The sequence below is a fragment of the Oncorhynchus kisutch genome, linkage group LG6 (genome assembly GCF_002021735.2).
Source record: "Oncorhynchus kisutch isolate 150728-3 linkage group LG6, Okis_V2, whole genome shotgun sequence".
In the NCBI taxonomy this organism is placed as follows: Eukaryota; Metazoa; Chordata; class Actinopteri; order Salmoniformes; family Salmonidae; genus Oncorhynchus; species Oncorhynchus kisutch.
Genome location: NC_034179.2, coordinates 14990955 through 15017340, shown reverse-complemented (window position 1 = coordinate 15017340; position 26386 = coordinate 14990955). Strand labels below are relative to the sequence as shown.

General features: G+C 41.9%; 1 protein-coding gene across 1 annotated transcript in view; it reads left to right on the top strand.

The window, feature by feature from the left end:
• LOC109892046 (chondroitin sulfate N-acetylgalactosaminyltransferase 1-like) overlaps positions 1 to 26386 on the top strand; it is a 53520-nt gene that overhangs the window by 9485 nt on the left and 17649 nt on the right. The window contains exons 2-4 of the mRNA XM_020484465.2: positions 12479 to 13828; positions 21365 to 21581; positions 23161 to 23262. Of these exons, the coding sequence (XP_020340054.1) occupies positions 13093 to 13828; positions 21365 to 21581; positions 23161 to 23262 (1055 nt within the window). The 5' untranslated portion in view covers positions 12479 to 13092. The remainder of the gene's footprint in view (positions 1 to 12478; positions 13829 to 21364; positions 21582 to 23160; positions 23263 to 26386) is intronic.

The window sequence follows — 26386 nt, the reverse complement described above, 5'->3', positions numbered from 1 at the left end:
ACCTACGGACAGAATGGATTAACCTACAGACAGCATGGTGTAACCTACAGACAGCATGGAGTAGTCTACAGACAGCATGGAGTAACCTACGGACAGCATTGAGTAACCTACAGACAACATGGAATAACCTACAGACTGCATGGAGTAGTCTACAGACAGTATGGAGTAACTTAAAGAGCATGGAGTAGCCTACAGACAGCATGGAGTAACCTACAGACAGCATGGATTAACCTACAGACAGCACGATAGAGTCTGCAGACAGCATGGAGTAACCTACAGACAGCATGGAGTAACTTAAAGAGCATGGAGTAGCCTACAGACAGCATGGAGTAACCTACAGACAGCACGATAGAGTCTGCAGACAGCATGGAGTAGCCTACAGACAGCATGGAGTAGTCTACAGATAGCATGGAGCAACCTACAGACAGCACGATAGAGTCTGCAGACAGCATGGAGTAGCCTACAGACAGCATGGAGTAGTCTACAGATAGCATGGAGCAACCTACAGACAGCATGGAGTAGTCTACGGACAGCATGAAGTAGCCCACAGACAGCATGGAGTAGTCTACAGACAGTATGGAGTAACCTACAGACAGCATGTAGTAGTCTACAGACTGCATGGAGTAGTCTACAGACTGCATGGAGTAGTCTACAGACAGCATGGAGTAGTCTACAAACTGCATGGAGTAGACTACAAACTGCATGGAGTAGTCTACAGTCTTCATGGAGTAGTCTACAGACTGCACAGAGTAGTCTACAGACTGCATGGAGTAACGTACAGAGACATCTTAGCACACCAACAACACCTCAGAGCCACAGGTGAGAATGCCACAAAATCCAACTTCAAATACTTCACACTTCACAAAGATACTGTCTTCTGCAGAGAAGAAAAAGAAGGCTGTCAGAGGCCCTTTCCACACCCTCCCCACCTCCCCACCTCCCCACCTTGTTCCTTCCCCTCTCATCTCTGTTTGACAAGGACATGTTATTTCCCCAGGATAACTGTGACTGCCAGAAATGGGTCAGTATTTAGAATAAATGATACCCTGCGAACCATCTGTCCCCCCCCCCCCCCACACACACACAGACACAGACGCACACATCCCTTCTCCTCCCACCCACAGTACACAGTGCACAGCCCCATGCCGCTCAGCCACCAATACCCTGTAGCCAGGAAGCCTTTCTCACAGGGGTAGTCGTTTCCATGTCACAACCAGATGCTACTCAGAGACTAACACAAGAGGTGTCCCCCTCTGATGATCACCCGCCCGGCTCGCCACCTCAGCTCTGTCTCTTTTCTGTCGCTCCCTCTTCTGCAAGTCCTCTGAAAGAGGAAATACATTACTTATCATAGCTTAGTCAGATCAGAATATGTTTTATCCGGTCGGTGCCCTTCTGGTTCTTTTTTTTCTTCTACATTTGTATACAAATGTTTATAAACACTATTTGCATATTGATCACGTAATGATTCCTATTTAGCAAATGCTTAAACAAAGATTCCGTATAAACATTTGTAAGGTAGGATGGATTAAATCTAGCTCTACTGCTTCAAAGGAACAAACTAATCCCTCTTAGTTATACGAACACAGGAAGAACGTCAGAAACATTAGCCAGTAACAGCAGTAACAGCAAGACAGAACCCACAGTTGTACGTAACTATTCGTACACAACACCATTAGTCAGAGATGACAGGAACATGGCTAAACTCCTCTAAACTGTAACACCACAGTTTAATACTTCCCTCTGTATTGGACAGACTATGACATCACCGCTGAGATGAGACCTGCCAGAAAGTAAAAAAGGCACATCATTTCCTGACTGCAATACAATGGCAGTTTGTTGCACTTCAGACCCAAAATTAAGACAAGACTTGAAGGTTTGCTCAGTTGCCAACTTATTCACAAAGCGTCTTAGAGTAGGAGTGCTGATCTAGGGTCAATTTTGCCCTTAATATCATAATGAATAATGTGGAACTGATTCTGGATCAGTAGCCCTACTCTGAGACGGTTTATGAATATGGGCCCTGGTTTCAGAAGTAGGAATAGATGTTATCTTGTAATGTACTTTTCATTCAGTTTCACATCAGGGTTATATTGGGATCTGTGTACAGTATTAAATGTAGATAGAATCAGTATGACGGGGAAATTTAATAATGAATCATAATGTAATTGTTGATTTCAGAGAAGAACACATAATATGATATAGAGGTTTTATATTGCGGTATGACAGCCCTCTCAGTTCCCCTGGGGAGTCAAATGGCAACCAGTGAATCAAACCATTGACACAGTCACTGAGAGTCAGTGGTTTGGCTGTGAATCACCATTCATTCAGTCTCTCCTACCAACCTCAGTCCCTGGCTTTGGCTCTGTGTGGAAGGGATCTCTGCTGCTGGGAGAATGCCTGGTGGTTACAGGCTGTGGACTCATAGGGTACATTTAAATAGTGTACAAGTAGCATCCTCTCCTCGTCTCCTTTCCACTGCACTGCCACATACAAAAGAAAAAATGAAAAAAGAAAAGAAATATATATATACAGTGCAAGCTCGTAGCATCATACCCAAGAAGACTCGAGGTTGTAATCCCTGCCAGAGGTGCTTCAACAAAGTACTAATGAAAGGGTTTGAATACCTATGTAAATGTGATTTTTAAGTTTTTTATTTTTAATAGATTTGATACAATTTCTAAAAACCTGTTTTTGCTTTGTCATTATGGGTTATTGTGTTTAGATTCACGAGGGAAAACAACTATTTAATCCATTTTAGAATAAGGTTGTAACGTAACAACATGTGGAAAAAGTCAAGGGGTTTGAATACTTTCCAAATGCACTGTACATATGTTTTATTGTCACTTTGACTCAGTACTGGTACCCCGTGTACAGACTACTTCAGAAAACATTCATATCCCTTGACTTATTCCACATTTTGTTGTGTTTCAGCCTGCATTTAAAAATGTATTAAATATTTATTTTTCTTCACCCATCTACACACAATACCCCCGCAATCACAAAGTGAAAACATGTTCTTAGAGATTTCTGCAAATGTTTTGAAAATGTAATATAGAAAAATCTAATTTAAATGAGGATTCACACCCCTGTGTCAATCATTTGTAGGAGCACCCTTGGCAGCAATTACAGATGTGAGTTTTTCTGGGTATGTCTCTAAGAACTTTCCACACCTGGATTGTGCAACATTTGCCCATTATTATTTTCAAAGTTATTCAAGCTCTGTCAAATTGGTTGTTGATCATTTCTAGACAACCATCTTCAGGTCTTGCCATATGTTTTCAAATAGATTTAAGTCCGAACTGTAATTCGGCCACTCCGGAACATTCACTTTCTTCTTGGTAAGCAACTCCAGTGTAGATTTGGCCTTGTGTTTTTGGTTATTGTCCTGCTAAAAGGTGAATTGATCTCCCAGTGGAAAGCAGACTGAACAAGGTTTTCCTCTACGATTTTGCCTGTGCTTAGCACCATTCCATTCCTTTTTATCCTGAACAACTCCCCAATCCTTAACAATTACAAACATACCCATAACATGATGCAGCCACCACCATGCTTGAAAATATGGAGAGCGGTACTCAGTGATGTATTGTGTTGCATTTGCATACAACATAAACATTTGTATTCAGGACATAAATGTAATTTCTCTGCCACATTTTTTGCAGTTTTACTTTAGTTTACTTTAGCTTCCCGGTTTCCACTCTATAATTTAGATTAGTATTATGGAGTAACTATACTGAACAAAAATGTCAATGCAGCATGCAACAATTTCAAAGATTTTACTGAGTTATAGTTCACATAAGAAATCAGTCAATTGAAATAAATTCATTAGGCAGTAATCTATAGATTTCACATGAGTGGAAATACAGATATGCATCTGTTGGTCATAGATATCTTTAAAAAAGGTAGATGTGTGGATCAGAAAACCAGTCAGTATCTGGTGTGACCACCATTTTCCGCATGCAGAGCAACACATCTGCTTTGCATAGAGTTGATCAGGCTGTTGATTGTGGCCTGTGGAATGTTGTCCCACTCCTCTACAATGGCTAAGCAATGTTGCTGGATGTTGGCGGGAACTGAAACACGCTGTGCCACAAGTTTTGAGGGTGCATGCAATTGGCATGCTGACTGAAGGAATATCGACCAGAGCTCTTGCCAGAGAATGTAATGTTCACCTCTCTACCAAACTTACTGTTTGACTGAGGGACCTTACAGATAATTGTATGTGTGGGGTACAGAGATGAGGTAGTCAATCAAAAACCATGTTAATTAAACATGCAACTTATGTGACTTGTTAAGCACATGTTACTCCTGAAGTTATTTAGGCTTGCCATAACAAAAGGGTTGAATACTTATTGACTCAAAACATTTCAGCTTTTCATTTATAATTAATATATACGTACAGTACCAGTCAAAAGTTTGAACACACCTACTTATTCCAGGGTTTTTCATTCTTTTAGATTTTTTTCTACATTGTAGAATAATAGTGAACACAATTCAAAACTATGAAATAACACATATGTAATTATGTAGTAACCAAAAAAGTGTTAAACATTTGAGATTCTTCAAAGTAGCCACCCTTTGCCTTGATGACAGCTTTTCACACTCTTGGAAAGTTAATTTGTAGAATTTATTTTCTTCTTAATGCGTTTGAGCAAATCAGTTGTGTTGTGACAAGGTATGGGTGGTATACAGAAGATAACCCTATTTGGTAAAAGACCAAATCCATATTATGGCAAGAACAGCTCAAATAAGCAAAGAGAAAGGACAGTCCATCATTACTTTAAGACATGAAGGTCACTCAATCCGGAACATTTCGAGAACTTTGAACGTTTCTTCAAGTGCAGCTGCAAAAACCATCAAGCACTATGATGAAACTGGCTCTCATGAGGACTGTCATAGGAAAGGAAGACCCAGAGTGTAAGGGATTTCTTCCATTGACGGAGAGGCAGACCAAAGCGCAGCGTGGTTATTTTGATTCATGTTTTAATAAACCACTTCACATGAACAAACTAACAAACTAACAAAAACAAGAAACGTGAAAACCCAAAACAGTCCTATCTGGTGCAAAACACAGAGACAGGAACAATCACCCACAAACACACAGTGAAACCCAGGCTACCTAAGTATGATTCTCAATCAGAGACAACTAATGACACCTGCCTCTGATTGAGAACCATACTAGGCCGAAACATAGAAATACCCAAATCATAGAAAAACAAACATAGACTGCCCACCCCAACTCACGCCCTGACCATACTAAATAATGACAAAACAAAGGAAATAAAGGTCAGAACGTGACACAGAGTTACTTCTGTTGCAGAGGATAAGTTCATTAGAGTTAACTGCACCTCAAATTGGTATGTAAACAACTATGAAAAATATGGTAAAATCTTGGTAAATAGTGTGGTCTACAGCTTATCATGAGATACTCTACCTCAGACTAACAAAACCTTGAGACTTCCTTAGATTTTATGTACCAGGTGTTTTTTTACAAATATGCATAGGCCACCGCCCCTTGTCTTACCAGAGACCGCTGCTCAAAACCCGCCAGCTGTATGTTAATCATGTCCTCGTTCAACCACGATTCGGAGATATTCCAGTTTTTAATGTCCCGTTGGTAGGATATACGTGCTTGTAGTTCGTCTATTTTATTATCGATTGATTGTACGTTGACTAATAGGACCGATGGTAAAGGTAAGTTACCCTCTTGGTGATGGAACCTTACAAGGCACCCAGAGCGTCGTCCACGATGCCTCCGTCTTTTCCTCCTGTGAATGATGGGGATGAGGGCCTTGTAGGGTGTCTGGAATAAATCCTTCCCATCCAACTCATTGAAGAAGAAAAATTCCTCCAGTACAGGGTGAGTAATCGCTGCCCTGAAATCAAGAAGCTATTTTCGGGCATAAGACAAGGTAGAAGAAACATGATGTACAAAATAAGTTACAAATAACGCGAAAAAACATACACAATAACACAATTGGTTACGGGATCGTAAAACGGCGCCCATCTCCTTCGGCTCCATTATTGGGTATTGGGTGTAGGCCAGTGACCCATAATCTCAATTTAATCCATTTTGAATTCAGGCTGTAAACCAACAAAGTGTGGAAAAAGTCAAGAGGTGTGTATACTTTCCGAAGGCACTGTCTATAGTAGCAAAGTTATTGTTACTCATTGTGTATTTATTCCTTGTTTTAATGTTAGTCTACACATGTTGTTTACGTAGCATGTGACAAATACAATTTGGTTTGATTCAAAATGTGATGTTTTACGGCGCCCCTGGATCAAATTAGGGTAGTATATGGGGCTTTGGTGACACAGATCACTGCACCTATACATAGCCCATCTGTAAACAGCCCATCCAACTACCTCATCCCCATACTGTATTTATTTATTTATCTTTCTCCTTTGCACCCCATTATCTCTACTTGCACATTACTCTTCTGCACATCTACCATTCCAATGTTTAATTGCTATATTGTAATTACTTTGCCACCATGGCCTATGTATTGCCTTAACTCCCTTATCTTACCTAATTTTCACTTACTGTATATAGACTTTTTATTTTATTTTTTTCTACTGAATTATTGACTGTATGTTTTGTTTATATGTCTAGGTATATGTAGGTCTATGGTGGCCTGAATTGGTTCCCAATCAGAGACAGCTGTTTATCGTTGTCTCTGATTTGGGATCCTATTTAGGTTGCCATTTTGGTTTTGTGGGTTATTGTCTATGTGTAGTTGCATGTCAGCACTCGTGTTATAGCTTCACGTTAGTTTGTTTAGTGTTCTTCGTTTAAATAAAGAAGAATGTATTCATATCACGCTGCGCCTTGGTCTCCTCGTTATGACGAACGTGACAGCTATGCTTTATTTTGGCCAGGTCGCAGTTTCAAATGAGAACTTGTTCTCAACTAGCCTACCTGGTTAAATAAAGGTGAAATAAAATTAATTAATTAAAATACAGCAAAGCAATGCGACACAAACAACAACACAGAGTTACATATGGAAAAACAAAACATACAGTAAATAACACAATAGAAAAAAAGTCTATGTGTGTGCAAATGAGGTAAGATTAGGGAGGTAAAGGCAATAAATAGGCCATAGTGGTGAAATAATGAGAATTGAGCAATTAAACACTGGAGTGATAGAGACTGGAGTGATAGATGTGCAGAAGCTGAATGTGAAAGTAGAGAAAATAAAATAATAAATAAATAACCATATGGGGATGAGGTAGTTGGATGGGCTATTTACACATAGGCTATGTACAGGTGCAGTGATCTGTGAGCTGCTCTGACAGCTGGTGCTTAAAGTTAGTAAGGGAGATATGAGTCTCCAGCTTAGGTGATTTTTGCAATTCGTTCCAGTCATTGGCAGCAGAGAACTGGAAGGAAAGGTGGCCAAATGAAGAATTGGCTCTGGGGGTGACCAGTGAAATATACCTGCTGGAGCGTGTGCTACGGGTCATGTACAGTATATAATAGTCATGCACAGTATATACTAGTCATATAGTAGTCATGTACAGTATATAATAGTCATATAGTATATACTCGTCATATAGCAGTCATGTAAATGATCTGGTTTATAAAGAATTATATACTGGTTTATACATCTGGTTTATTAATTATCTATCAAATCGTACACAATGTGTAATGGCGATGGTTGTAAATCTGAGTCCATAGAGGTGTGCCTAGGTGTTCCGCAAGGTTCTATTTTGGGCCCACTGTTGTTCATTTTGTATATCAACAACATTGGGGATCTTATTGAAATAGCGGATGTTTATTTTTATGCAGAGGATACTGTTCTTTATTCAAGTGGTAGTAGTTTATCTTCAGCTTTTGAAAATGCCCAAAGAGCATTTAACGTCATACAACAGAATCTGTATGATTTAAAACTGGATCTATATTTGGGTAAAACAAAATGCATGGTATTTTCAAATGGCAGGCATGTTACTAATCATGCCATTGCTATATTGGCTGGACATACTATAGAGCAAGATAAAGTGTACTAATATTTGTGTGTGTGTGTTGATGATATGCTGAGCTTCACTGTGCATGTAGAGAACTTGATAAGGAAGCTCAAGCTGAGAATAGGTTTTTATTACCGGCATAAGGCTTGTTTTTCTTTGGAGGCCAGGAAGGAGCTGGTACAATGCACATTACTGGCAGTTTTAGATTTTAGTGATGTTATATATACGCAGGTCTCAACCACTACCCTGAGAGAACTTGATTCAGTGTACCATGCAGCCCTCAGGTTCATTACAAATCAAAAACGTCTAACACATCATTGTGATCTCTAGCGCTGTTGTTGGCTGGATGTCATTGACCTTGCGTAGGCTTAATCACTGGTATACACTGATTTATAAGGCTATATTGGATAAAATGCAATTGTCTCTCTGTTCTTTTTTAGTCAGGTCAGTAAAGAAATATAAATTTGCTTCTAACAGTACCAAAAATGAGAACAGGTCATAGTAGAAATAGGTCTAGTTACTTAGCTCCGTGGTCCTGGAATTCTCTCATGAACATTTTAAATTTGATGATCTAGTTTCGTTGGTGGAGTTTAAACACTTGATCAATGTATACTGTAGATCATAGAAGAGTGTAATTGTCTTTAGGACAGCTGTTTTTAGTCAAGACTTTTGTGTTTTTAACGTAATATGTAATAGTTGTAATGTATGTGTGTTTATAGTGTTGTTTAATGTTGTGTTAGTGTATGTAAGTTGTTTTGTCTGAAACGTTGTTCCCTTTACTGCTATTGGACCAGGACTCTCTTGGAAAAGAGAAAATGAGAAAAACCTGTAAAAATAAAGGGTAAATAAATAAATAAATGTACAGTATATAACAGTCATGCACAGTATATAATAGTCATATAGTAGTCATGCACAGTGTATAATAGTCATATAGTAGTCATGCACAGTGTATAATAGTCATATAGTAGTCATGCACAGTATATAATAGTGATGTACAGTACATAATAGTCATGTACAGTATATAATAGTCATATAGTAGTCATGTACAGTTCATAATTCTCATATAGGAGTCATGTACAGTATATAATAGTCATATAGTATATACTAGTCTATACTTGGTATATACTTGTTTTAAGCTAGCAGAGCAGCCCAAGCATCTCTTTCCTAAGATGTTGGTTTGAGCTAGCAGAGCAGCCCAGGCATCTCTTTCCTAAGATGTTGGTTTGAGCTAGCAGAGCAGCCCAGGCATCTCTTTCCTAAGATGTTGGTTTGAGCTAGAAGAGCAGCCCAGGCATCTCTTTCCTAAGATGTTGGTTTGAGCTATCATAGCAGCCCAGGCATCTCTTTCCTAAGATGTTGGTTTGAGCTAGCAGAGCAGCCCAGGCATCTCTTTCCTAAGATGTTGGTTTGAGCTAGCAGAGCAGCCCAGGCATCTCTTTCCTAAGATGTTGGTTTGAGCTAGAAGAGCAGCCCAGGCATCTCTTTCCTAAGATGTTGGTTTGAGCTATCATAGCAGCCCAGGCATCTCTTTCCTAAGATGTTGGTTTGAGCTAGCAGAGCAACCCAGTCATCTCTTTCCTAAGATGTTGGTTTGAGCTAGCAGAGCAGCCCAGGCATCTCTTTCCTGAGATGTTGGTTTGAGCTAGCAGAGCAGCCCAGTCATCTCTTTCCTAAGATGTTGGTTTGAGCTAGCAGAGCAGCCCAGGCATCTCTTTCCTGAGATGTTGGTTTGAGCTAGCAGAGCAGCCCAGGCATATCTTTCCTAAGATGTTGGTTTGAGCTAGCAGAGCAGCCCTGGCAGCACAGCTCCTAAATACAGTCCAGTATTCAGTGCTGGCATAACTGGTCCTTTCATTAGGAGCAGACTGCACCAAGCCTATAAAAGAGCTAATTGTGTGGTGATTTAACAGAGAGACACACATACAGTCACACTAGCTACACACTAACTGATTGATTTGATTTGATTTGACTAGCTAACACACTAACTACATTTACAAACACACATGGGTGCATGTGTCCATCGTGCACAGCACACAGGTATGAAAACAGAGGCCTACAGACAAGCAGTCTTTTTCTGTCTCTGTCCATACAGTTGTCATGACGTTGGCCTGTGGGTAATGTTTATGATCCCCTCCATAAATACCTTTCTCCCTTTCCTCTCTCTTGACTCTACAGAAGGACTCTTGAAAAGCCTTTGTTAAACATATAGAGTCTGGGAACATCAAAAGGTGGGGGGAAAGGAACCATATTTCGGTAATCCAACCAGTTGAAAATATGCGTTGGTACTTAATGAATATGATGCCAGATCAGTTGGCGTCTGAGACATTCTTACTAATGATAGGATGACATAAAGTGTATCTTGGAAAGTCTACACATAATCGTTAACAGATTCACATGGAATTGTTGTGCAATTTAAATGTTTAAATATGAAACTATTTATGAAAAGATTCAATGTAATTTTAGCTTCCAAATGAGAGAATTGGGTTTTTATAACGTTAAAGCTCTGCTCACTCAGTGGCCCGCCCATGTGAAGAGACATTGGTTGTAAACTATGAAACACTCCCTTCTCTCCCCTCCTATATAAAGCCCTTGACGAAAATGTAACTTTCTGTTCCGAGGACGTTAGGGTGACAGTCCTACGTTAAAAGGGCTCAGATAATAAGCTGTTCCAAGGACATGTGGACTTGAGGTCCCCACGTTGAAAGGACAAAGACCACCTACAGAACTAAGCCAACCTAAGAGAATCTAACGAAATTAGCATCGAATTCCAATGTGAAGGTGACGACCTACATGCCGGAAGGATGAATATTGGCTATACTAGCCAGAATATAGCATGAGCATATAGCATGGCAACTTGGTATGAACTTTGAACTCTTATTCACTAAAGAAGTGCTACCCACTCCACCCACTAAATGTTGGCTAGGAGAGGGCGGACAGAGTATCCATTCTGCCACGCTCCAGTTCAACACTAGAAAGTCTTCAGAGGACCAGAGATCCATAAAGGGCAAACCGGTCTTCTATTGACGACCAATCTACCGAAGCACAGCTCAGAGTAAATATTTATTGCATTCTCCTTTTTCAAATGGGCGGTAATTTAGAATGCATAAGATACTGTATTTACGATAGCATAGCTTCTCCCTTTGTTACTCAGTCTTTCCGCTCTTTCACTCAAACCCAACCCCCCTTTTGTGTAACCAGCCGTCATGTCGGCTCCGTCCACCAGGGACGTTTTCTTTATGACATAATTTGGAATCAATGTATGATCCATTCTGTGTGTATGTAATGCTGTGTGATTAGTTAGGTATTTATTAAATGAATAATTAAACCAAATTTTGTATTGCTGATTCAACCTGTTAGCCAGGCTAAGGTGAGGATTAAATATTGACTGCTATTGATGTAAAAGATTACTAGGTCCTTAAGAGTTTATTCGGAAGATAACAGCTCTATAAACATTATTTCGTGGTGCCCCGACTTTCTAGTTAATTATCTACCTGATTAGCTTAATCAAGTAAGTTAATTACAGAGAAATTATTTTATAGAATAGCATGTCATATCACTTAATCCGGTTTAGCCAAAGACACGACACAGTCTTAATCTGATTAAGGAAATGTGCTTGCGAATGAGAAAGGGGAAGAAAAAAAAGGTAGGAGAGAGGAGAGTTTGTGTAGGTGAGTAAATGCCCTATTTTCTTGCTTTTCTTGTTTTGTGTTTATACTTCCACCGATCCTAATATTCCACAGTGCGAGGACAGGACAGATAGACATGTCCACACATGGCTTCAAACCATACTGTTTCCAGAATAGCCCCCATAGTGTCACACTGTCACCACTGACAACAATGGCTGTGTTCGAGAGGATCAAAACCACAATGTATCATGGGTAAATTGTGACTGGCTGACTGATCTACAAATAATAATGAGTCGTTATTTATGATGGAAGGTGATTTGTAGATCAGTCAGTCGGCAGTCGCCTGCAGTTGTTTTAATGCTCTCGAACACGGCCATTGTTATTCAGCAGTTAAAGGGACTGGGAAATGCTCTGCTTGGCAATGTCACCAGGTAGAAACCCACACTTTTAGCTCATATTAAAATAAACATTTCAAAATTGTGTGGCGTGTTTTCTAATCTGAGTTAGATATTGAAACTATTTTCTGTCCCTATATCCTCATGCAATAGACTTCAGGTTTAAGCCCTCCTCAAGCCCTCGAGGGTTCGGAAAATGTTTACCCTCTGTGCAAATAAGATCTCAAAGATTTATACCACAGCAGGATGGAGAGATTTACCACAAAGTGAAGCTCTTCAGGCTATCTCATATACCAAGGCATATATGTCTAGATGAAAGAGATTGAGGAAATGTATAATGATGGTGATGATGATATCATACACTCAAAAACCTTAACTGTACATTAACACCAACTGAGTTATAACTCTCTCTTTCTCCATCTCTCTCTTTCCCTTCTACTCTTTCCCCCCTCTCTCTCTCTCTCTCTCTCTCTCTCTCTTTCTCTCTCTCAGGCGACTCATGGAAGTACACATCTAGAAAGAACTGCCAGTTGTGAATTCACCTTCTTCTAGAGAATGTGGTTTCCCCTCTCTGCAGTTTACTCAATTTCCGACCATGACAAAAAATGTGTCATCATCCCTAAACATGAGACCAGTGGAACATAGGGAAAGTCAAAGAGAGACAGACATTCTCTCAGGGGTCTGTAATGGAACCTCAGCATCAGACAGGAAGGAAAGAACAAGGTGAACAGAGAAAGTAGTGGGACCACTTGTGATGTGACTCACTGATGAATAGCGTCTGCTACCAATGACTGGATCAGAAATAGAAGTAGCCAGGTTCTGGACCCTGTTGAGCCTTCCTGGGCCTCATCCAGGGGAGAAGGCGGCGTGGCCAATGGGCCTCACCCTTGACCACAGACATACGGATGAAGAACCCAGACATTGGTATAAGCAATGTACAATGAGACAAATAATGAGCAAAGTTATCATTCTGGCTGATCTTCTCTGGTTAGTCAGACATTATTAACAATCACACAGACTAGTGGACGGTGAGACTGTATTCACCGCTGGAGGGTAAGGTGTGTCCAGTTGTGTGTGTTTCCCTGGGTCCTCTGGGTGATAGCGGGATGCTGCGGAGGGGTCTGCTGGCCTGGGTGTCCCGTGTGGGCGTTCTGCTGGTCGTAGTGTGCTGCTCTCTGTCCCTCCTCTACGTCATGACCTGCAGCCCCCACTCCGAGGACAACCTGGTGAGCCATGCCCTGCCACGCCCCGGGATGGGGGTTGGGGTAGGAGGGGCAGCAGGGGGCACGGGGGCGGCTCAGAGCGGACCCACTGGGCGGAATGGATACCAAGCCATGCTTGCAGAGCGTGAGGAGCAACACAAGTTCCACATCACTAGTTTAAAAAAACAAATCGCCCAGCTGAAGGAGGCGCTACAGGAGCGCAGCGAGCAGCTGAAAGGAGTTCAAGACTCCATGGAGCGGGGGACAGGGGGAGGCCGGGGTGGCCAGTCCCCAGGAGGAGGTATCCTTGGGGAGGGAGGACAAGGGCCAGGGGCCGACAGGAGCCACGCTGACCTTCAGGAGTTCCTCCACAGTCAGCTGGGCCGGGCGGAGGTCCACCAGGGGACTAGACTACCCAGTGAGTACGCCATGGTGCCCTTCGAGAGCTTCACCCTGCAGAGAGTGTACCAGCTGGAGATGGGCCTGACAAGGCACCCTGAGGAGAAGCCTGTGAGGAAGGACCGGAGGGATGAGCTGAGTGAAGCGCTAGAGACAGCCCTGCAGAGTCTCAACACGCCCCGCAACGGAGCAGACAAGGGCCACACCACCAAGGTCTACTCAGCATCAGACTTCATAGAAGGTGAGTCATTAAGCTCAATACCAGAGCCAAACATACAGTATGTATACAGCTATATATAAATGTATGGCATATCTACAATATATACAGTGCATATATACAGTGCATTCGGAAAGTATTCAGACCCCTTAACATTATAGCCTTATTCTAATACTTATTCAATAACCTGTAATGACAAAAACAGGTTTTTAGACATTTTTGCTAATTTATTACAAATAATAACTGAAATATCACATTTACGTAAGAATTCAGACCCTTTACTCAGAGATGTTAGATCGGGTTCAAGTCCAGGCTTTGGACGGGAAACTCAAGGACACTGAAAAACATCTACACAGCATGATGCTGCCACCACCACGCTTCACCGTAGTGATGGTGCCAGATTCAGGCCAAAGAGTTCAATCTTGGTTTCATAAGACCAGAGAATATTATTTCTCATGATCTGAGAGTCTTTAGTTGCCTTTTGACAAACTCCAAGCGGCTGTCATGTGCCTTTTTACTGAAGAGTGGCTTCCGTCTGGCCACTCTACCATAAAGGCCTGATTGGTGTGCTGCAGAGATGGTTGTCCTTCTGGAAGGTTCTCCCATCTCCACAGAGGAACCATTGGGTTCTTGGTCACCTCCCTGACCACGGCACTTCTCCTCTGATTGCTCAGTTTGGTCGGGCCACCAGCTCTAGGAAGAGTCTTGGTGGTCCCAAAGTTCTTCCATTTACGAATGATGGAGGCCAATGTGTTCTTGGGGACCTTCACTGCTGCAGAAATGTTTTGGTATCCTTCCCCTGATCTGTGCCTTGACACAATACTGTCTCGGAGCTCTAAGTACAATTCCTTGAGCTCATTGCTTGGTTTTTACTCTGACTTGCACTGTCAACTGTGGGACCTTATATAGACAGGTGTGTGCCTTTCCAAATCATGTCCAATTAATTGAATTTACCACAGGTGGACTCCAAACAAGTTGTAGAAACATCTCAAGGATGATCAATGGATACATGATGCACCTGAGCTCAATTCCGGGTGTCATAGCAAAGGGTCTGGAAAGATATGTAAATAAGGTATTTCTGCTTTTTATTTGTATACAATTTAGAAAAAATTCTATAAACCTGTATTCGCTTTGTCATTATGGGGTATTGTGTGTAGATTGATGAGGGAAAATATTTGTATAATCTGTTTTAGAATAAGGCTGTAAGATAACAACATGTGGAAAAAGGGAAGGGCTCTGAATACTTTCCGAATGCACTGCGTACATTTGAAGTCGGAAGTTTACTTACACTTAGGTTGGAGTCATTAAAACTCATTTTTCAACCACTCCACACATTTCTTTTTAACAAACTATAGTTCTGAAAGGTTGGTGAGGTCATCTACTTTGTGCATGACACAAGTAATTTTTCCAACAATTGTTTACAGACAGATTATTTTACTTATAATTCACTGTATCACAATTCCAGTGGGTCAGAAGTTTACATACACTAAGTTGACTGTGCCTTTAAACAGCTTGGAAAATTCCAGAAAATTATTTCATGGCTTTACAAGCTTCTGATACTCTAATTGGCATCATTTTAGTCAATTGGAGGTGTAGCTGTGGATGTATTTCAAGGCCTACCTTCAAACTCAGTGCCTCTTTGTTTGACATCATGGTTAAATCAAAATAAATCAGCCAAGACCTCAGAAAAAACATTGTAGACCTCCACAAGTCTGGTTCATCCTTGGGAGCAATTTCCAAACACCTGAAGGTACCACGTTCATCTGTACAAAAAAATTGTATGCAAGTATAAACACCATGGGACCACCCAGCCGTCATACCCCTCAGGAAGGAGACGCGTTCTGTCTCATAGAGATGAAAGTACTTTGGTGCGAAACGTGGAAATCAATCCCAGAACAACAGCAAAGGACCTTGTGAAGATGCTGGAGGAAACAGATACAAAATCATCTATATCCACAGTAAAACGAGTCCTATATTGACATTACTTGAGAGGCCGCTCAGCAAGGAAGAAGCCACTGCTCCAAAACCACCATAAAAAAGTCAGACTACAGTTTGCAACTGCACATGGGGACAAAGATCATACTTTTTGGAGAAATGTCCTCTGGGCTGATGAAACAAAAATAGAACTGTTTGGCCATAATGACCATCGTTATGTTTGGAGGAAAAAGGGGGAGGCTTGCAAGCCGAAGAACACCATCCTAACTGTAAAGCAGGGGGGGGGGGGGCGGCATCATGTTGTGGGGGTGCTTTGCTGCAGGAGGGTATGGTGCACTTCACAAAATAGATGGCATCATGAGGAAGAAACATTTTGTGGATATATTGAAGCAACATCTCAAGACATCAGTCAGGAAGTTAAAGCTTGGTCGCAAATGGGTCTTCCAAATGGACAATGACCCCAAGCATACTTCCAAAGTTGTGGTAAAATGGCTGGTATTGAAGTGGCCATCACAAAGCCCTGACCTCAATCCCATAGAACATTTGTGGGCAGAACTGAAAGAGCGTGTGCGAGCAATGGAGGCCTACCAACCTGATTCAGTTACACCAGCTCTGTCAGAAGTAATGGACCAAAATTCACCCAAGTTATTGTGGGAAGCTTGCTACCCGAAACGTTTGACCCAAGTTAAACGATTTAAAGGCAATGCTACCAAATACTAATTGAGTGTACGTAAACTTCTGACCTACTGGGAATGTGATGAAAGAAATCAAATCTGAAAGAGATAATTCTCTCTACTATTATTCTGACATTTCACATTCTTAAAATAAAGTGGTGATCCTAACTGACCTAAGTCAGGGAACTTTTACTAGGGTTAATGTCAGGAATTGTAAAAAACTGAGTTTAAATGGATTTGGCTAAGGTGTATGTAAACTTCCAACTTCAACTGTGCATGGCTTTGCTCCACACTACTTACAATGCATGTCATATCTTCATGGTTGAGTACCTGTTGAACTATTGGATATGGACATGGTTTTAATAAAAAATGGAATCAAGTTGAACTATAGAAAACAAACAGCACAACAAAGCCTCATTTCCAACACGTTTCAAACAGGGAAACTCTGTTATTTCCAGGATTTTGTCGTTTGATTAACATAATGACGAATGCTGAGAATCAGAGCAAAACAATAGAGGATCCTGCTGCTGGATGCTGAAGAGCCAAAGCCAGGATATCCAGCTAGTCTAGCATGATCTGCAGTAGGAACGGAGCACGGGCTGCTTTCCATTCAGTGTGTAGCATCTCTACAAGCTCAGAGAGGGGGGCTGTTTCCTTCCACAAGCTCAGAGAGAGGAGCTGTTTCCTTTTAAAGGGCAACATCTTTACTGAGGCCACTTCTGACTAATACCTACGTGTAACTGGGAGAGGGAAAGAGTTTGTTTGTGTGTGTGTGTCTGCAAGGCCTCACACTCGACATGGGCATCCTGAAAATATAATGAAAACATAATTTCAGCCAGGAGTGTTTACATACCTCTTCCTTGAAAGACCTGCTTAGGTATCTGCTATTAAACACTCCGTTAGGAAATATGTTTCCACCCTGTAGATAACCAATTTGCTAATTATACAAAAACTAGTCTGTCGTTGGCCGTGTGTGCAGCAAGTAGCAAACAACAACCATTGTTCAACAACAAAGATGAAAGCAGGCGTGTAGGCTAGTTAATGAACTGTGTAGGCTGGTTAATGAACCGCGTAGGCTAGTTAATGAAACGTGTAGGCTAGTTAATTAAATGTGTAGGCTAGTTAATGAACCGCGTAGGCTAGTTAATGAAACGTGTAGGCTAGTTAGTGGTGACTGTTAAACAGCCACCACTAACATTGAGTGGCAGCTGCCAACACACTGACACTGACACTGACTCAACTCCAGCCATACTCCAGCCTTTAATAATGGGAATTGATGAGAAATGATGTAAATATATCACTAGCCACTTTAAACTATGCTACCTTATATAATGTTACTTACCCTACATTATTCATCTCATATGCATACGTATATACTGTACTCTATATCATTGACTGCATCCTTATGTAATACATAAGTATCACTAGCCACTTTAACTATGCCACTTTGTTTACATACTCATCTCATATGTATATACTGTACTCGATACCATCTACTGTATCTTGCCTATGCTGCTCTGTACCATCACTCATTAATATATCCTTATGTACATATTCTTTATCCCCTTACACTGTGTATAAGACAGTAGTTTTGGAATTGTTAGTTAGATTACTTGTTGGTTATTACTGCATTGTCGGAACTAGAAGCACAAGCATTTCGCTACACTCACATTAACATCTGCTAACCATGTGTATGTGACAAATAAAATTTGATTTGATTTGATTATAAACGTGTAGGCTAGTTAATGAACCGCGTAGGCTAGTTAATGAACCGCGTAGGCTAGTTAATGAACCGTGTAGGCTAGTTAATGAACCGTGTAGGCTAGTTAATGAAACGTGTAGGCTAGTTAATGAACCGTGTAGGCTAGTTAATGAACCGCGTAGGCTAGTTAATGAACCGTGTAGGCTAGTTAATGAACCGTGTAGGCTAGTTAATGAAACGTGTAGGCTAGTTAATGAACCATGTAGGCTAGTTAATGAACCGCATATGCTAGTTAATGAACCGGTTAGGCGAGTTAATGAACCGCGTATGCTAGTTAATGAACCGTGTAGGCTAGTTAATGAACCGTGTAGGCTAGTTAATTAACCGCGTATGCTAGTTAATGAACCGGTTAGGCTAGTTAATGAACTGCGTATGCTAGTTAATGAACCAGTTAGGCTAGTTAATGAACCGTGTAAGCTAGTTAATGAACAGTGTTATATCTACCGACATTTGTACTTTCTCTAAAATCTGCAATCGTGACACACGGCTCTGCATGATTTGCAACTGCCCCGTTGACGGGACCCCTATCCCTAAGAAGTTTTAATGAACCATGTAGGCTAGTTAATGAACAGCAACTGTCTTTAGCTTAGCAGCTCTCCTTCGCCTGTCCTTTTAACTTAATTGTACTAGTGGACAAGTATCTTTTCATTTCCTCAGACAACTTGAAGCTTGTTGAGATGCTGACGATTATAAAGGGAGCATTATGAGCCCTGCCAATCCTTAGTTAGCGAGCCGTGACTGAACACAAATAGTGAATGCTGCCCGTTGGCTGTGCTGAATGGAGTTTTTCAAGAGCTGCTATGGGTGGATTTGCTCAGCTGTCGTACAGAAAGAATGAGACAGAGGTAACGAGACAACAGGAATGAGAGAGAGAGAGAGAGAGAGAGAGAGAGAGAGAGAGAGGATGAGAGTGAAAGAGAGAACAACACACTGAATGAGAGTGAGAAAAAAATAGATGTTTGGGTGGAAAAAGAGTGGTATGCTGTGTGAGTGACAAACATGTTCATGTGGTACAGTACATGGAGCTAGGCTACGGAGCCACATCCTACCCTGTCCCCAGAGTGAAGAGACATGGAGCTAGGCTGCGGAGCCACATCCTGCCCTGTCCCCAGAGTGAAGAGACATGGAGCTAGGCTACGGAGCCACATCCTTCCCTGTCCCCAGAGTGAAGAGATATGGAGCTAGGCTGCGGAGCCACATCCTGCCCTGTCCCCAGAGTGAAGAGACATGGAGCTAGGCTGCGGAGCCACATCCTGCCCTGTCCCCAGAGTGAAGAGACATGGAGCTAGGCTGTGATTTCAAATATCCTGAGTTTTTTTCTTAAATGAAAAGTAGAATGTTTGAAATGGGAGCAAAGTACATCATTCTTTCTTGGATCATTTTCTTTTCATGATGTTGAATCTCACACTGTAGTTCTCTAGTCTAGTAATGTCCGTTGAGACTCGTCTTTGGAACGTTTGATTTTGACTTCAGAAAACAAGAGGTTTTGACTGACAGTTTACAGCTGTGAAATGGAGACAACAGGGACAACGGAGTCTACTGTATTGTTGTTTAGTTATATGTCTGGGTACGTCTAACTTCTATGAGAAGGTATAATCCAGTGTCAGTATGATCTCTATGCGTGACTGGTCTCTTTCAGCTGTCATAATGGCAGAGGGCCCCGGGAACTAGCCAGGAGCAAAGAGGAGAAGCAATGGATGCTGTCCCCTACTGAGACCTCCCTTTCTGTCCCTCTGAAATGACCTGTCTGTCCTCTCTCCTTTGGCCTGAAATGACCTGTCTGTCCTCTCTCCTTTGGCCTGAAATGCCCTGCCTGTCGTTTTCTCCCACGGCCACAGAGCCAATGCTATCCTTCTCTGTCAGAAAATATTTACAAATCCAGGCAGCACAGTAGAGAAATGATTCTCCATTTGACAGATTGTTGACAGTGCAAATGCATTAACGACGGACAGTCTGGCTGAGTTTGAGTGTGTTTGTGTATAAAGCAAGAAGATGATCCCCAATGGACTACTGGGCATATATCACCATTATAACATTATAATTACAAACAAATAAACACATAGGCAAATAAACTGAACTGCACTTCAAATGTGTGTACATGTATGTGTATATACACTGAGTGTACAAAACATTAAGAACATGCCTTTCCATGACATCAAATCAAATCAAATCAAAATAAAATGTATTTATAAAGCCCTTCGTACATCAGCTGATATCTCAAAGTGCTGTACAGAAACCCAGCCTAAAACCCCAAACAGCAAGCAATGCAGGTGTAGAAGCATGACAGACTGACCAGGTGAATCCAGGTGAAAGCTATGATCCCTTATTGATGTCACTTGTTAAATCCACTTCAATCAGTGTAGATGAAGGGGAGGAGACAGGTTAAAGAAGGGTTTTTAAGCCTTGAGACAATTGAGACATATATTGTGTATGTGTGTCATTCAGAGGGTGAAAACATTTCAGTTTCTTTGAACGTGGTATGGTAGTAGGTGCCAGGGGCACCGGTTTGTGTGCCTTTGAACATGGTATGGTAGTAGGTGCCAGGCGCACCGGTTTGTGTGCCTTTGAACATGGTATGGTAGTAGGTGCCAGGCGCACCGGTTTGTGTGCCTTTGAACATGGTATGGTAGTAGGTGCCAGGCGCACCAGTTTGTGTGCCTTTGAACGTGGTATGGTAGTAGGTGCCAGGCGCACCGGTTTGTGTGCCTTTGAACGTGGTATGGTAGTAGGTGCCAGGCGCACCGGTTTGTGTGCCTTTGAACGTGGTATGGTAGTAGGTGCCAGGCGCACCGGTTTGTGTGCCTTTGAACGTGGTATGGTAGTAGGTGCCAGGCGCACCGGTTTGTGTGCCTTTGAACGTGGTATGGTAGTAGGTGCCAGGCGCAACACTGCTGGGTTTTTCACACTCAGCAGTTTCCTGTGTGTATCAAGAATGGTCCACCACCCAAAGGACATCCATCCAACTTGACACAACTGTGGGAAGCATTGGAGTCAACATGGGCCAGCATCCCTGTGGAACGCTTTTGACACCTTATAGAGTCCGTTCCCAGATGAATTGAGGCGGTTCTGAGTGCAAAAGGGGGGGGTGCAATTCAATATTTGGAAGGTGCCTTTTCATGTGTATGTGTGTGACACATGCCTGCACGCATTCGTGGCCTATGGGTAAACACACTCGTCTCCCTTCCACAGGTATCACTCGGACGGAGAAGGACAAAGGCACTGTGTATGAGCTCACCTTCAAAGGTGACCAGAGCCGTGAGTTCAGGAAGCTGGTTCTGTTCCGTCCCTTTGGGCCGCTGATGAAGGTGAAGAACGAGAGGGTGGACACAGCTAACGTCCGCATCAATATCATAGTGCCCCTCTCCCAACGAGCCGACAAGTTCAGACACTTTATGCACAACTTCAGGTACAGTGAGAGCCACTCAGTTATTCATGCATGTTATTGGCTCATTCTCCCCTTCCTTGTAACTCTTCCACTGGGTTGTTGTTGTGTTCTCAGTTAACCTTATGAAAGAATAAGGGTCAAACAAGGGTTCATAAAAACAAATCATGTTCCATGTCCACTTGCCAACAGAATGAGAACCAGAATATACTGTAGTTAACCATGTTTGACATGCCCTGTTTGTCACAGCAGCAAGGATTCAAACCAAAGGAAGTCATTGCTGCGTTTGTACTCTGATAGTGACAGTATGTGTCTCTCTCTCTCTCTCTGCTAGAGACGTCGATGGACTCTTTAATTCTTGTGATTTGTTACACTCCTGCACAGCTGCTTATCAAGGCTTTGAGTTTTTTTTTATGGCAAATCCTGCTTAGTAGCAGTCTTAAAACCAGCACATAAAACTGATATACTGCAGTGGTGCTGTTCCTGCTGTGCAAAGTCTTCCTGAGTCGCTGAGCAAACGCTTTGGTCTCATCCATATTAATGTAGATGGAGGAGGAGGTGTGTGGAGGTGCGGCGGGGTGTTTGTGTGTGCAGTTTTTTCACAAAGAGAGGAGAGGAATGTTAGGAGGACTAACTTTCTTTCAGAAGCCGTGTGACACTTACTGAGCACAGCGTATACAGGAATGACACGTACACAGATAAGTGTACGTTTACTGTATGCACACACACACACACACACACACACACACACACACACACACACACACACACACACACACACACACACACATATATTATGTATGACAGGCAAGTAATCAAAGCTTCAATAGCTAAACTTCCCAGCCATATATTCCTAATAACTATCCATTTCAATATCCAGGCCAGGAGGCAACAGACACTAAACACAACACTTTATTCCAACAAACCCTGCATCTACTAACTTTCTTCTGTTTAAATGGCAAAGGAAGGCCAATCATCTAAGACGACAACGGTAGGTTTACATTATTCATATCTGTCCAATATTGTCTGCTGCAAACGTAATCAGAGGTGAGCAGGAGTAGAGGAAAGGAGGAGGAGGAAGAGGAGGAGGAGGAGGAGAGGAGCTGCCCACCGGCTCCTCTGCATTAGCGTTGTACATTTGGCATGTCTCCATTAGAACCTCTGGTGCTTGAGTTCTGGAATGTCACACCAGGGCTGGAGATGGATCACTCCTCTGGGATTCTGTCTGTTACCAAGTCCTCACAGTGTGTCTCTTTAGCAACATAACATATGTACATAGCAAATGTACATTATACATAACATAAAGTGCATGTACGTGATCTTGCTGTAACCCCTTTTGAACTGACCTCTGTTATTGATACCGAATATGTTTTCTATCAAATACATTGAACATTTGGTTTCAGGCTACCTTCAGTGCCAAGTGGGCAGAGTTTGCACTTTGGGGATTATTCCATCGGTTTGGTCAGGCAGGCTTCATCAAACGCAACTAAAGTCTCTGAAAGAAAACCAATGAAATCAACCGTGTTACCCACTGGGTTCTGTGTTGAGTACTCTGCTTTGTGTGATTAATTATTTCTTCATCTGTGTTTGTTTGTTGTTGCAGAGAGGTGTGTGTGCGGCAGGACGGGCGTATCCACCTAACTGTGGTGTACTTTGGGAAGGACCAAATGAATGAAGTCAGGAGCACGCTGGAGAACACATCTAGGTGGGTGGACACACACTCGCTCACTCTCTCTCTCTCTCTCGCTCTCTCTCTCTCGCTCTCTCGCTCGCTCTCTCGCTCGCTCTCTCTCGCTCTCTCTCGCTCTCTCGCTCGCTCTCTCTCTCTAATGTAGAGAGTGTGGCCACATATAAGCACTCTGTGACCTCTGCCAGTGTTGGATTTTACAGGTCAAGGCTGATAGTGGCCATGGTGAAATTAGTGTCACATTGACGTCTTGCCTGCATAGAAGATTACAGGTCCAGGGTTAGTTTGAGATGGTGTTGTGGGTGAGATTAGTTCACATGGTACTCTGGTACTTTGCTGATTGTCTGGCAGGTTTCCATGGAGACACTTTAGCCTAAGGTATACCTGGCCGAATGGTTTGCAGGGGTAGATTGAGAAAGAAGGAGAGAGGGGAATCGAGAGAGAGAGAGAGAGAGAGAGAGAGAGAGAGAGAGAGGGAGAGGAATCAAGAGAGAGAGAGAGAGAGAGAGAGAGAGAGAGAGAGAGAGAGAGAGAGAGAGAGAGAAAGACAGAGAGAAAGAGAGACAGACAGAGACAGAGCGAGAGACCTCAGGCTGGGCTTTGAGATGGATTCAGATGTCATGCCACCGCTTTCTCTCTCTGGTTCTCTCTCATCTTTCACTCAAAGGCACCTCATTCTCAACAGCTCTGCGGTCTCTGGGAATGGCCTTGGTGGTTTGTCTGTGATGGTTTGAATAGCGAGAAAGAGAGAAATACAAAACAGTATCCTTGAAGACCTCCTCTAATAACCTGTCTCACTGTGCATGGGGTTGTAGCTGCAGCATTGCGAAGGAACTGTGTTAGGCCTTGGAGAATTTGTTCACTTTGTTCCCAGCAAATACCTTAGACACAGCATATGCCTAGCAAGACATGTTTTGACCTCTGCTCTCTAAACAGTCCCTTGTTCTTGCTAGCTTTTTGTACCACAATTACATTGCCAGTGATTATCATAATAGTCCTGATCAGTCCCAGAGTTGAGCTCACTTTACATCAGACCAGGTTAAGAATAGTATTTGATAGTATTGATTTAGCTGCGTTTGTTCGTTTGTCCAGCATTCCAGGCATGCTCAATCAACCGTTCAATGTATTTCTATTTGAATCCAGGTCTGCTACATTTCAGGATTGAGCTCACATGACACCAAACATATCTATGTGTCCTGGTCTGTCCTCATGTTACCTTATAAACAGCTCAGTCTGAGTCAATGCATTCAATCGCCATGGTTACGTAACGCTTTATCTGACTCAGTATCAGCCCATTTAATCAAGCACTGATCTGTTAGAGAGAGAAAGAGCACAACATCTAAACTCTAATCTTTTTCATTTTTCTGTTGATTTGGTCTGAATGGTTATGGATTATTTACGGGGGAGAATTGGGGGGAGGGTTGGGTAGACTTTTGCCATTGTCGATGACCTGAATCCTGAACCTGCCTGCCCTCATTGTAGCTCCACATAGACTGCCTCTGCCTGCGTCAATATCTGTTTCAAACAGCAGACAGCATGTGGATCATTTGATGCTATATCCAAACGCATTTTACCCCCTTTGCACTGTACATGTATGTGTTCACATTCATAGGGCAAGCACTGTAACATGAAACATGGCCCGCCAGAAATACATAACATAACACCAAACATGGCCCGCCAGAAATATTATTTGGACTCCCAAAGCCCCCCAAATGAATTATGAGAAGCAAAAACTCTGAAATGCAATGTCCCTAGAAGGAAGTTACCCTACCTAAATAATGCAAACGATACGTTTTAACTTAATCAATAAGGAGAGAGAATGCAGGAGACAATCAACTAATAAAGCAGACAGCAGAACATTTTGTGGTGCTGCTGAAACGTAAAGCTGCAACCACAGCGCAATCAATAGGAGGTGAACAGCACCTGGTGCTGAAAATATAGATAACTTGTTATGCAAGTGTTGCACAGCAACATATGTAGGAAAACTACACCGGTCGAGTAATTCATTTCAACAATAATTTCACAAACAACAAACAGAAAATACTGTTAGCTTGAGACCTAAACATCTCTGTATAAGCACTCGCAATAATGTTAGTATTTACTAAATACAGTCATATAGGCCACTATGTTACATACTCAATGGGAAAAGTTGCATTTCCCCTCGAACACGATATTGTGGATGTCGGGTGAGATGAATGTGAGATGGACGTCTGAGATTTAATTATTTGCAAACAGCAACATTGTCATTGTAAATAAAACACACTGGCTTGGCATTGGGAAAATATGGTAAGATGAACACATTTCTCTCTGTACATTCTTCGCTGAAGCTTCCATTTTCATTATCCACCTTTCTTTTGATACCTTTTGAGAGCTACATTTTTCTTGCTATAAAGCTAATTGATCTGAAGGAAAGTTGACGTTAGATAAAGTAGTGTAGACTACAGTAGGCTACGTAGACCTGATTTTCCCCACCAATCAACGCACAGAGAAATAGACAAAAATAAAAACTGAATACAGACATGGTGATATTATGATTGTAATCAGATCAAAATGATTATGTCATTGCACTGAATTTATTATGTACTAATCAGATGTGTTAAAAATGATGTTCAATGTGTAATGTAGGCCAATCAATTGTGCTAATATTATATACTAACTATGTTCTGGCTATTAGCTCATTGGCCCGAGGTCAAACCTAGTTGACGAACCCTGCCTTATTTATTTTTTATTTCACCTTTATTTAACCAGGTAGACTAGTTGAGAACAAGTTCTCATTTGCAACTGCGACCTGGCCAAGATAAAGCATAGCAGTGTGAGCAGACAACAAAGAGTTACACATGGAGTAAACAATTAACAAGTCAATAACACAGTAGAAAACAAAGGGGGAGTCTATATACAATGTGTGCAAAAGGCATGAGGAGGTAGGCAAATAATTACAATTTTGCAGATTAACACTGGAGTGATGAATGATCAGATGGTCATGTACAGGTAGAGATATTGGTGTGCAAAAGAGCAGAAAAGTAAATAAATAAAAACAGTATGGGGATGAGGTAGGTAAAAAAGGGTGGGCTATTTACCAATAGACTATGTACAGCTGCAGCGATCGGTTAGCTGCTCAGATAGCTGATGTTTGAAGTTGGTG